Raw genomic sequence first — 13,107 nt, 5'->3', positions numbered from 1 at the left:
AATTCATTTATCATCATTTTATGCCTCATCAACCACTTTGCCAGACGCCTCTATGAGAGTAACACAAATTAGCCAGTGAAAAAGCAGTCATTTTTTGCAGGCTCTCTGTAAGTGCTTTTTGATTGCCTTCTCCAACTATTCTTCCTTTGACAAGCTAATAAATCAGATGTGTGGAAGACAGGACTGACTCACACACAAAAAAAGGGAAAAACGTGGAGTGAGTAAGATGATGGTTTTGGATTCAAACAAACGTCCTGCACACCATCAGCTGCTGTTCTCTTTTTGAATGCTTTCTTAACGGAGGAGTCCGGGCGCACGATCGCAGACTCGTGGTGGCCCAGTGGGAACGGCCTTCACGTGCGCTACTGAAGCCTGGAACCATCTTGGCATGCGTTGCTGGCAAACGTGGCTTTTCGCATCGTAATCAGAAGAGACGCTCGCCTCGCAGACCTTGCTGTGCACGCAACTCCGTCGTCATCTTGCTTTTGTTTGCCGGTCAGGTGAGCTGCTCAGCACGGTCGGACCTCTCGAGCCCAGATGGCCGTTTTAGCGATGGCCAGGGAATTAGGCACCAGACTGGAAATAGCGGCCGATGCCGAAAACAAGGTCAATCAATTATTTGAGCCTGGGCGGGCGCTATCCTGGGCGCCTGTGTAACAGGTCTTAGCACGTTTGACTTGGGCACGTGGAGGGGTTTGGGTAACCGCGCTCGCGCCGCGGGAGGAGCTAAGAGGAGCTGACGAAAACGGCGCGAGATGAGATTAGCGTCTTCCGCTTGGCTGTAAAGCACATTTCCAGTCATGGAGCCAGACAGCTCTCTTAGCCGGGACCGCTGCCATCGGAGTGCTTCTGGAGAGGGAAAGGCGAAAGCCTCGTTGGCAATCATCTGTTAAACGAAAAAAAAAAAAAAAGACTGATACGAAAACAGAAACTGGCAAGTTGGAGAATGTAACTTCATTTTAACAGTGTCAGCGCTGTTGTTACATTTAATATTTGAATGAGGGGCCAAGCAAAGGAATTTTGAGAGGAGTTATTGCTGGATGGTGATTGGCAAAAGGACATCACTAGGCGACTGCATAATTAGCATGTTATCTTGTGTGATATTCATAAATATTTTGGAGACTCCCTAATGCTTATTACCCCCCCCACCTCCCGTGTGCGCGTGCTTGTCTTGGCCCACTGTTGTGATGGTGAGTATAGCAGTATAGCACTTCACCCCTCCTCATTAGTGCTCTCTCTCTCCACACACACACACACACACACACACACACACACACACACACATTCACTGCTGCCTGCACACAGCTCAAAATAACCCCAGTAAAGCAGCAGCCGTTTATCTGTATCTGGGGAACTGATCCAATTACAGAGCTCACATTTGCATCCATCAGCCTGAACGAAAGGGGGAAAAAACGCCGAGGGAAAACTGGTCAGCTATCCTCCTCCCAAAAACAGGAAAATAAACGAAAGAAAAATTACACAAGCGCGTATTATTCTTTCACGTAACTTCCATCTGCGAATCCGATGGCCTCCCCCAGGTGGGCGGCCGATAACGGCGCCTCTGTCCCGCTATCTTACAGAGCGGCGCATCCGAGTGGCCATTACGCTAAATAGCAGTGTCATAATGTGGAGCAGATGTCTGGAAGAAAGGGATCATTTAAAAAGGGCAAATGTAAATAAACAGTTGGGCAAACTTGTAGACCTCCCTCCATTTCGTCATTGCCCCCCCACCCCCACCCGCGTCTCTCCTCCAGCGCGCTCACTCCTCCTCTCTCCCTCTCGCGGACCCTCTGAAGTCCCTGTAAAGAAAACAGTTCATCAATCTTCATCAGCGCCATTAAGAAAGGAATAATGGGACCCTCTTATCTCGCCTAAATGCTGCCTTGGGGCTCTCGAAGGATAGCCGGCAAATGTGTCGACATTTTTAAAAACTTTTTTCCTGTGTTGTTTCTTTCGCTTATATATCGAAAGAGAAAATTGAAAGGCAGTTACGTGGGGCTCGTTTTGCATGGTGTGTGTGTGTGTGTGTACACATTATAGTGAGTGTTATTGAGAGTTGAATGGCAATACAAGATGGGTGGCTCCATAGGTTCCGTTCTCTGGTGTCTTAATTCTTTTCATAAATCATACTGGATACTCCCGAATCAGCAAACCCATTCTACAGAGAAATGTGTGTGCGTGCGCGCGCGCGTGCACGTGCGCGTACGTGTGCGCGTGCTTTGTGCGGGCGCGCATGTGTAGGTCGTTGGGTGGACGAAAGGTTATGGATATGTGTGTTTAGGGCAGCTAAAATATTCCTTACCCACAGATTTCTGGCTAGTGCACCCTGCTCTCGCTACAGAGCGCAAAGCGCAGATTCGCGCATGTCTAAGATTGCGTCTAACACGCGCTGCGAACAAACCAACGCGAACATGCGTGTTGCAATCTTACATAAAATAAAATAATCAGCAACGTTTACAAGGTAATTCGGGGTTTATGTGGCTTTAACTGTTACACATAATAAAGGCCTTTGACGTAGCTGTTTTCTTTTGCAAACCTGAAGGGTGTTTGTATTATTCTGTATTTTATTAACGAACATATATTCTATACCTCTGTGCAAATCCAGCATAAATCTAACGTTCCGTTGCTTAGAAGAACTTGTCATCTTCTTTTTGGTCAATGTTTTTCTTCTTAAGTAAAAAAACAAAAACAAAAAAAACTTATTTATGTATGAAGGTTTCACTTGGAACATCAGACAGCCAAAAATGACACGTGTAATCTCTCCCCAGAGAACTGCACGTGGGCAATGCGAGAACAGTCCAGGGTAAAGTGGGGGTAAATGGCAGAAGATCGTGCGCTGTCGGTCCATCTGAGTCGGTTTACCTCGTACTCTGCCTATTTCACGTGTTTCTCAAACACGAAGGATTTCTAAGAGCCGAATGCGCCATGACGCAGCCGGAGCGTCATCCATGCTTCCGCTCGTCTCCCGCCAACTGCGACGTGCTACCGGCCAGACAAGCCCTGACAGATATTTGATTTTAGGGGAGAAAATGGGCTAATTTGTGAAAATTAGGCCCCATGGCCGCATCCCGCTCCTCGCCCCCCGCGCTACGCCGCGCGGAAGCAGCGCGCGCAGAGAGAGGAACAGCTGGGCTGAATTTTTAGCACCCATAATTAATTAAGAGCTTCCTCGGTGGGACCGGATGATTAAATAAAAGGGGGCGCTATTCCCAGCCTGCTCTCGAGAGTTAAGGCGCGGGTGACGTTGCGAGGGGTGAAATGATCACAATTCTTTTCTCGTTGACAAATGCCCCCCCCACACACACACATACACACACACAAACACACACACATTTTTTCGGCGCACTTACAAAATACCTTTTTCTTACGCACCGTATTCCTCTCAGTTTGGGTTTTCCTTTTCTTGTCGTCCCCCCCACCCCCCACCCCCCACCCCCCACCCTTAAACTAACTCTCTCAGCATATTGTTCACTTCAAGGAGAGAGCTGGGGGGGGGGAGGGCGACTGTGTACTTGACTAAACCTTCTCTGTTGCTTTACACAGATGTCCCGGCATATAACGTAAGCAGGTCAGAATAAAGGGTCCTTGCTGGATCGGGCTGAAGCTGACACGGCTCAGCTGTAGTCCTGTCACTGATGAGGGACCGTGTAGACATCGGCTGTGGATATAAAACTCCACATCCGCTGGGTCCGGTGCATTTTAGCACTGGTTTAACAACGCTATTATCAGCAGGTTCTGATTACCTCGTGCGCAGTCTCGTTTTGCGAGGCCTCTCACGCGCTGGGCTATAGCGTGGCAGGTGTCGTTTCAGCACGCGGTGACGTGAGATCAGTCAAACGACGAAGGTCGAAAAAGACCGTCTCTTCAAATTTGACACCAAGGCCCCCTTACAGCGTTTATTTATTCATCAGCATCATTACTAAAGGTATTAATTTTTACACTCGCATTTTATTAAAACATTAAGGCCTATTTTATTCAAAACGCGCCAGAAAACAAACAAACACGGCTTTTAGAAAACAGAATGAGAGTCCACAGCTAGGACCACTAGTTCTGGTCGACGTGCTTTAAAAACGATGGATTCCAGCAGTATACACTTGTTTGGTTTCGGAATATTGCTCGACACAAACTGCATAGCAATGCCTTATTGAGTTCTATGTTTGGAGTTAAAACGTTCGTACATCGTGACTTGTTTAGCCGTTTCCCTACATCCCTACATCTCTGTTTTTTTTTATATTTCCGGTTGTCGTCTTATCCAGTTCTTTGAATTCATAATGTTAAAAAAAAGAAGGAAAGAAAGAAATCGCTCATGTTTTGCCACATAAACAACGTAAATAATCCTGGATCGTGTAGCTCGGAGTCTTGCACGTTTTTAGCCTGGTCACGTGTGTATATATATATATATATAAAAAAATAAAAATTTAGTTGTATGCGCGTGTCCATTCTGATTATTGTATAAGCACACGGGGCCGTTTTATCATACGACATACTACGTCACTATTCATACAGGCCCTACCATAGAAAACCCGAAGTCAAAATTATCCAAATTGTGAAAAATCGTTGCTTTGGTATAATTAAGCGTAGTGTTTCTGTCTGCATTTCCCTCCCTTTTCATTCCGAGAACAGCCTTATTTCGTTCTCTACACGTGGGAACTGTCTCGCCCTCGCTTAACATGCACGCGCTGTTCTCGGCTTCTGAACAATGAGCTCGAGAACTATTCAAATGGAAGAGAGGCGAAGGGAAGTTCAGCAAAGTTTTGCAAGATCATCGCGGAGTTTGCTCGTAGCCCGACATTCAAGGCTTACACAACTTCGGCTGGATTCGGGTGACCTGGTTCTAAACGCTCGTAGGATTCATATATAGTTTTATAGTGCGGGGAAAAGTTCGATACTAATTATATTTCTGGGGAGAAATATGAAATTATAGAATTGTTATCAGAACAGCCTAGCAGTTCTAATAAAGCACAAAACTAGCGATATTAAAAATATATCCCAAATGTGTCGTCGTTTTCATAGTGCAGCGAAAATTACACATCAAAGACACCGGCGCAGATGAGTCACGTGGTTAGGGCCTATGGAAATATTTGAGTTGACAGTAGCTAAATATGGAAGGTTGTTTAATTAATTTAATTCGATTTTTCTTTTTTTCCTAAGCTACTCAAATTATAAATTTGTGCAGTAGATTTTAAACAAGTGTTACAGTCTTTCTCCAACGTTCAAAAGGTTGAATTCTCCCGATTCATCGACTGTACTCAAAGACTTTGAGATCAGGCTTTCCGCATTTTTAATTTATCCGTTTCAACGTTCAATGGTTTTCTATCGTGCGGAAAATACGAACGTAAATTATCAGTATTTCTGGCCTGTGCAAGTCGACAGCTGAGAGAAGAAGAAAAAAAATTGTAAAATGTGAAGATTCAAACGATTAAATGTTTACTTATGCAAGCGAATGTCTTGTGACATCCAGTGTCAGGTTCTTCTTGTTCTAGTTCTTGTTCTCCTCCTCCTTCCCTCTTTTTCTTTTTCTTTTTTTTTTATAAACTTCTGAAAGGCATTCATGCACATATGGAGCGCGACATCAAGTGCTTCAATTCCTTCAGGGACCAGCGAAGAAAAACAGAATTATGCTATTTAGGCTGGTGGCGTGGCGCGCGGATGGCTCGAGCCCACTCTGAGAGATTAAATATAGTCGGCCCCTCGTCCGCTGCAGCGCGAGAAGGGCAGTAGCGCCGGGGGAGTTCAGTGAAACCCAGGGGACTTTTCAACTGGAGTGCGCAAAGTAAACTGTAGAGATTAATGACACGACCTCAGACTTAAGCAAGCAGCTTCACTTCCATCTTATTATTATTATTAGTAGTAGTAATAGTAGTATTAGTATTAGTATTAGTATTAGTATTATTAGTATTAGTATTAGTATTATATTTACACGCATTGAGTCGTTTCTATTTTAAAGATATCCAATAATACATTTGAAAATAAATATTTAATAATCAAACAATGTACAAAAACAGACTAGCAGTGATGAGCTAATTAATTGCGTCTTGCTAAAATACGCCACGTTTTACCTCTTCATCTGGGAAGTGACGATCAATAACATTCAAGCCGCGTGCCAACATGCAAACTGAAGCCATACAGATCGGCCCGTTAATGACGTTTAATGCAATTTGCCAAGAAGGTCAGCAATCAATAGTTAATCATATCTGCAGCAAGATAACACAACCCCCGCGTGATCAAAGATATTTCGCCTATTTGTTTAGGTTTTTAATTTATGACTAACAGTGAAATCCTTTTTATGTTTTCACATCTTGTAACCAACTCGAACCGATTTTTACACTTAAAGAGTTATAGTAGCAGTAGCAGTATTATTATTAGTGGTAGTACAATAATAATAATAATAATAATAGTAATACTAGTAATAATAATAATAATAAGAAGAAGAATAATAAGAATAAGAATAAGAATTAGATTTTAAAGCACCTATTAAATAACCTGCTTTAAAATAGCTTCATGATGCTGATGTCTTTGAGCCTATAATTTTAATAATTTAAAGCATTTAACTAGAAAAAGGACTAAGCACGAGGCAGTAGCCTGATACAATGTTAGTCCAGTTTGACAGGGGTCCGTTCCTCGCGCTGACACCTGAGAGACGTTCACTCGCGGTGTCTGCTCAAGAATGCAGGGGCGAAATTAGGAGCAAGTGTGACACCTACCTGCGGAGAAGGGAAAAGCGACGGATCCGCGCTAAGGACCGCCTGCGCCGGACGGGCATTTGCCGGTCACGGTACGTTCGCAACACTCCGCAGATCCATCCGCGCCTATAATCCAAAACGCTATTTATTTCGCCTTTTCCACCATTAATAATACAACAGGGCCGTATGCTCCTAAACCGAGTCCGCGACCGTACACGCATCACCGCGTGCTTCTAACTGCTTTGCCACGCCTTGGAAATAGTAATGAGGTCTAAATTTGGCATAAAATCGAACTCATTACCGGAGTTCGCCACCTGATTGCTTTGCATATAACACGACGCGGTTGGAGTATAATTGGGTTAAACGACTGCTTGACACTTTTGCCAGTGTTGTCATATCAATATACACCTGGACCACTTTCCCGTGAGCAAATCGGTGCCAACTATTGTCTCTTATAGAGGTTATCAAAGCAAGCTTATAAAACACGGGAGGAACAGGGAGTCAGCCGTGAAGCGTTCGGGAAAAAAATATATCCTCGATTGAACTGGCCGCCTATTTATGTTTTGGTTTGTATATATTTTTTTGTTGTTTTTTGTTTGTTTTTAATATCCATTTGGTAAATAAAAGTCTTTAAAAAACACAGCCAACCCAATATTTCTAATATGTGTTCTAATGGTTTTCCGCCACAAAAGTCCTAAATATTAGCTTGTGACTAAGACTAGTTTATACCCTTTGTGCAGCTGTCAAATTCCTCATTGGCAATCAAGCGAACGTCGAAAACAATGGCTGCACACGTGTATTTTCATAATTTACTTCAAAGATAATGTATTGTCCATTTTAAATACAAAAATGCTACATTAAATATACATATTAGTCTTTAATACAAATAGACTCAGGCGGCCGCAGCGTTTAAGACAATTCTTAGATGTTACATCTTGATTAACCATTCAGAAACTAAGATTTGAAGATAAGCATTTACTCAGAAAATAACTGTCCTCAGAAATTCCTTTATCGGTATTATTATTTTTTTTTCGTCTTGTTCTTCTTCGTCTTCTTTTTTTCTTCTTGTTTTTAAGCAACCACAAATAATAAATAATAGTCCGCGAGACTGGATATGAATCCAGTATTAAATGTTTGACATACCTTTCTTTAGTTCGTAAGGTGAGTCTTTACAAAGATCTACCTGCGTTTGGCTTCGGATTTTATTTTCTCTGGCTAGTGCCTCGGCTCGATTTAACACAGTCTGACTTAATCCATTGAAGTGTGCCGTCGAGCTCGTGTTGGAGCCGTGGTTGCTGTGAAGGTGTCCGAACGTGCCATAGTTCGTGTAGCCAGGGTAAAACGGTGAAGTGTAGTAAATAGGCCGCGAGAGGACCGTGCTGTTTGGGAGAGGGCACTGGGGTGAGGTCCGGGTCGGCGATGCAGCGTTGCTCGCGATGACTGTGCTTTGACCTATCCCCGTAGCCTGCGGTGCCTCATGACCTCCCTTGCACCTGTCCGAGGACGTGGCTATCTCTGCTAGTGACCAAAGTTTAGGCTTGGGGACAGACGCCGGAGGATGAATAACAGACGTCACGTTGCTATTCACTGTGCCCGCGCCGTGAACAAGTTCTGACGGCTTCTCTTGCGCAATTAGTTCATTCCCTCTTTGCATGACGGACGGCGAAGACGTGGTGGGCTTAGTGGATTCCGCGAGCAAATCCGTCCTCACTTCTGTGTCTTTTAATTCCGAGTCGGTCAGAAGAGGGTCCAAGTCTTTAGTGTGAGTTTCCTCTTTAAACCTGTCGCACGGTGCTTCTCCTGGGTTGATGAGTTTATGATCTGAAGCAAAGACAAAAAACAAACAAAAAAAAAACAAAAAAAAAAACGACTTTGCTTAATTAGATCAAAATAATGAATCTTATTTCATAATGTCTTTGCGGTTGTTTCATTAAAATATTTCTCACCGTCTATTTATAAACTGAGTAAAATTCTGATTGGTTTAATGCTTAAAAACTGAGGTACAATGAGATTTGAATTTAGACAACGCATCGAACAGCACTTGACGGTAATGTTTGGAAACTGTTCAAACGCAGCGATAATAATAATAATAATAATAATAATAATAATAATAATAATAATAATAATAATAATAATAATAATGAGATCGTAATAAATGAGATCCAGTGCACCAGCTGTGCCCTTATTATGCAGCCAAAGATAAATGGATTGCAAAACAGCATACGTCACTAGCAATTCTCAATTCATAAGAAGTCAAATTAGATGAGTTCAAGGTGATTATTATTTAAAGCAATTGTTCTATTATAAATAATATACCACCATTAACCAGCAATCAATTTTGCGCCCGAACTGGAAACGACTGCAATGAAAAATTGATGCTTTTTTCCACAGACCTGTCTCCGTGTCTGTCGAGTCCCCCTTGTCCGCGGGTTTGCTCGGCTCCTCGTCGTCATTCTTCTCCAGGTCAATGTTCTCGTCCTCCTCTTCGTCCTCGCTCCGGTTCCGCGGGGTCCAGGTCATCTTGTTCTCCTTCTTTAGCCTCCTCCTGGCGTTGGCGAACCAGGTGGACACTTGCGTGAGGGTCATTTTGGTGATAATGGCCAGCATGATCTTTTCGCCTTTGGTGGGGTACGGATTTTTCCGGTGCTCGTTAAGCCAGGCCTTGAGCGTGGCAGTGGCGTCCCTGGTAGCGTTCTTTCTGTAAGCTGGGTCACCATAAGGGTACGAGCCCAGGGGAGCAGCGTACGGGTGGTACCCTATAGAGCCAGCCATGCCCGTTGTATGATCATATGGGGAACCCTGCAAAAAAAAAAACAAAAAAACACCGACATGTTATTAGGTGAACTACACACCAAACACTTTTAACATGGTGTTAAATACAATCCAAACTTACCGATCAAAAAAAATAATAATTCAAAATCCCCCCCCCCCCGCATACACATATAACACACGCAAAAACACGTTCAAGCGCGTGAACTCACACACCGTGAATCTAATTCATCGGAAGACTAACACACCAAACTACACATTTTTCTTTATTTTTACGACGTATTTTTTCAGCAAACTATTGTACTCAAACTTTTTGCTCTCTTCAGGCTGCCCCAGTTTTTTTACACGTCATTTTTCTCTGCCTTTCTCCATCTCTCTCTCTCTCTCTCTCTCTCTCTCTCTCACTGCAGAATTTTTGGCAATGCCCATTCACAGATTTAGCTGGGTTTTGATATATGATATTTAAGCAAATTGTTAGATTACGGCGTATTGTTTCACCATGCCCTTATTTTGCCATATCTTTATTAAAATGACAAGTAAATTACTTCAACTGCTTGGACTATAAACAAGGACTGAGGTTACACGTCTACACGCAAGAAAGTGCACAATATAAACAGGCATGTTTCTCTTCAACAGTTTTTAACTTATATATTTGCCTTAGCCATATATATATATATATATATATATATATATATATATATATATATATATATAGCTCATGCAAATACGCCGCAAATTATGACTACTCAAAATTATTGCTTTGTTTTCCAAGACATTTGAGCCCCTTTTTTTTAACGAAAGCCTTCAGACTGTGGCAGTTTTATCGTAATAGTTTCTAAGAAAATCAGCCAGATCTCCCTGTATGTAAGCTATATTTATATTTCTTTAACTAATTAATTGGTCCACTGACTTCGACAGAAACGAACGACAAAACAAGCGGCATAGCTGCACATGGGTATCGCGCGTTAGAAATACAAGCAGTCGCTCCTCGTAACTTCCACAAAGTGCGGACGATAACCGCGAACCGCTCGCGACGCGCACTCACCACGTACGAAGTGAACGTCGCCGCTGCCGCCGCGTCCGCGCTGTACGGGAGGTGGGAGTTGTAACCGGGCGAGGCGCTCGTGAACGCCGTAGATCCGGCATAGGGCGCGAACGCGGAGCCCGACGAAGACCTCCCAAGTTCCTCGGTCCGGGGTCCCGAGATGACGCTCGTGCTGTACGCAGGACACGAGTAGAGTGCCAAAGAAGCGGACGGCTGGTACAAGTAACCCTGCGGGTACGCCATGGCGAAGCTCCGGGAATAAGCTTCTCACTCGTGCACTTTTTGCCCTTACTCTCTCACGCACTCGTCGCGCTCGCTCATAGAGTCCCAGATCAACAGACCCGCGTCTGTCCTCTTCGTGGCGATTGCGGTGGGGATTAAAACGAGCGATGAATGCATAGACTTCGGACTCGCAGAGTTCTTGCTGTCAGTTGAAACCGAGCGGGTAGTTTTCAGCTGCGATCGAATTTTCGACGCACTTCCTCGCTGTCTTTACTTGCTGCGTCTCTCATGCCGTGCGGGAGAAGTTTTTTTTGCTTTCGGATGGGGCTTTGCTTCGCAGAGTGTCCTGCCAGGATGCTAAGTTGGATTCTGACGCCCACTACGCGTCTCACGCTCCTCCTCTCGGGCGTAGTCATCGAAGGAAAAAGCAAGCTCGCGCAGGGTTACAGCTGCCCTGCCTGAATCGCCTCTCTCTCTCTCTCTCTCTCTCTCTCTCTCTCTCTCTCTCTCTCTCTCTCTCTCTCTCTCTCTCTCTCTCTCTCTCACTGACACACTCACACAGAGACATTCACTAACAATCCGCCCCGCTCCCCCTTTCGCGTCTAACAAGCCTCATTGCTCCAGACAGAGCTGCTTCAGCCCCTGGATGGCGATCTCACGCGAGCCAGTACATCAACTCCAACTTTCCTCATTTTCTAAATACATGAAGCCGTCACTTTCACACTTGATTAGTAACAAACGGGCTGTTGTGCGCCCGAGACTGCTTGCCAGGCGCGAGAGGAGAAATGCTCCGTGTTCTTTTTGCTGCTCTTCGTTTTCCAGATTCTTATTTTATTTTTTTTTGTGTGCGCGTTCATCCTGTCATTTTGATATACACACAGTTTTCAAGAGCACGCGACAGTAGGCGGCTATGCGCTCAGAACGGCGGCGGAGCACGGGATCCGTACGCGTTTTTGTTGACGCTTCTAACTTATACGGTTGCGCAGTCGATAGCAGTTAATACGGATGTGCACGCGAATTATTGCTGTGCAAATCGAAAACAGCCGCGTGAGCAACAGTCGTACAACTATCGTCATTATTACAACACAAAACACCCGTCCGCTAAATGCGCGTGAGTGCGTGCGCCCTCGGCTCACTTCTTGACGGCGAGGGAATGAATAAGTAATTTTTGACAGGTGATAAGTGATTTGTCCGCTGGACAGTATTCTTCTCAGATCCCGGAATAAACCAGCTCTTCTTCTTTTTCATCTCAAAGCCCCGAGCATAGACAGATTAAGTCCATATGAACCACGGCAAATCCACCTCGGCCCGGCGCTGTAAGCCTCTTTGATTCTAATAGATGGACCTCTCTGCAGAGGATATCCCGATTTATGGAATTTTGTTTGCCTGAAGACCATATTGTGTGTGCGGTATCGTGGCTATTGTGACAATAAACAAGTATAAACTATCTTTGGTATATGATTAAAATTACAACTTCGACAAATGAAAATTCGCATTTTTTACTGGTCCTTCAAATGATTGCGTGAAATAATTGTAAATAAATTACAAAGGACAACATAACTATTTCTGCTTGCTCCTAATGAAAATAATATATAATCATAACTGTAATTAATCTAATACCATAGACAAAGCCTCATATTAACACTATTAACAAAAACGATGTAATTAACATAGTGTTGACATCCTATTAACATATAGATAAATGCTTTCATATATATATATATATATATATATATATATATATATATATATATATATATATATATATATATACACACACATTTATTTATGTATGTTTTTATATCTATCTATCTATCTATCTATCTATCTATCTATCTATCTATCTATCTATCTATCTATATATATATATATATATATATATATATATATATATATACATTCTGAATGCAGTAAAATGACTGTAAACATTGTTGTGGATGTGTTTAATTAATGTGCCTAATGTATGGAACCGCCTAAGAAAGTAATAAATGACGTTTTGAGACTTGTATAAATGTAGACGTGCGCTGTTGGCTGTCTCAGCAGGTCTTTCTGTCTCTGGCTTGTTAAAGTCCTGTCTGAGCCGAGAGGGATCGCTGTAGGCGCTGCTAAAAAGTGCCTGCGCAAGGTCACGTGCGCTCCGAGACCCTCTGGAGAGGGAGGAATGGTAACGCTCGAGCACAGTGGGCCAATGAGTTCCGAAGCTACAGAGACGGAAAATCCAAAGGAAAAGACACAGCGGTGATATAGCAATAAATGTTTTCTTTTTAATTTTTTTTTAACAACCACCACCTTACATTAAACTTGGAAATTATTTTTTAGCTGTCGTAGAATTACTACTAAAATAATGCTTTATTTATAATGTAATTTATAATATAATTACCATCTGCT

General features: G+C 43.2%; 1 protein-coding gene and 1 long non-coding RNA gene across 2 annotated transcripts in view; one reads left to right on the top strand and one right to left on the bottom strand.

Annotated features, from left to right (window-relative positions):
- Positions 1-7,478: 7,478 nt before the first annotated feature.
- irx5a (iroquois homeobox 5a) lies at positions 7,479-11,145 on the bottom strand. The gene is made up of 3 exons (XM_027032867.2): positions 10,498-11,145; positions 9,077-9,482; positions 7,479-8,504 (listed from the first exon to the last, which is right to left on the bottom strand). Exons 1-3 carry the CDS (start codon positions 10,738-10,740, stop codon positions 7,810-7,812), a joined length of 1,344 nt encoding a protein of 447 aa, XP_026888668.2. The 5' UTR covers positions 10,741-11,145; the 3' UTR covers positions 7,479-7,809.
- Positions 11,146-12,901: 1,756 nt separating this feature from the next.
- LOC118240455 overlaps positions 12,902-13,107 on the top strand; it is a 2,057-nt gene continuing 1,851 nt past the window's right edge. Inside the window, exon 1 of the long non-coding RNA XR_004775425.1 lies at positions 12,902-12,957. This is a non-coding gene — a long non-coding RNA (uncharacterized LOC118240455). The remainder of the gene's footprint in view (positions 12,958-13,107) is intronic.

The sequence above is a fragment of the Electrophorus electricus genome, chromosome 21 (genome assembly GCF_013358815.1).
Source record: "Electrophorus electricus isolate fEleEle1 chromosome 21, fEleEle1.pri, whole genome shotgun sequence".
Lineage (NCBI taxonomy): Eukaryota > Metazoa > Chordata > Actinopteri > Gymnotiformes > Gymnotidae > Electrophorus > Electrophorus electricus.
Note: the sequence above shows the minus strand (reverse complement) of the source record. Positions and strands in the feature narration are given on the sequence as shown.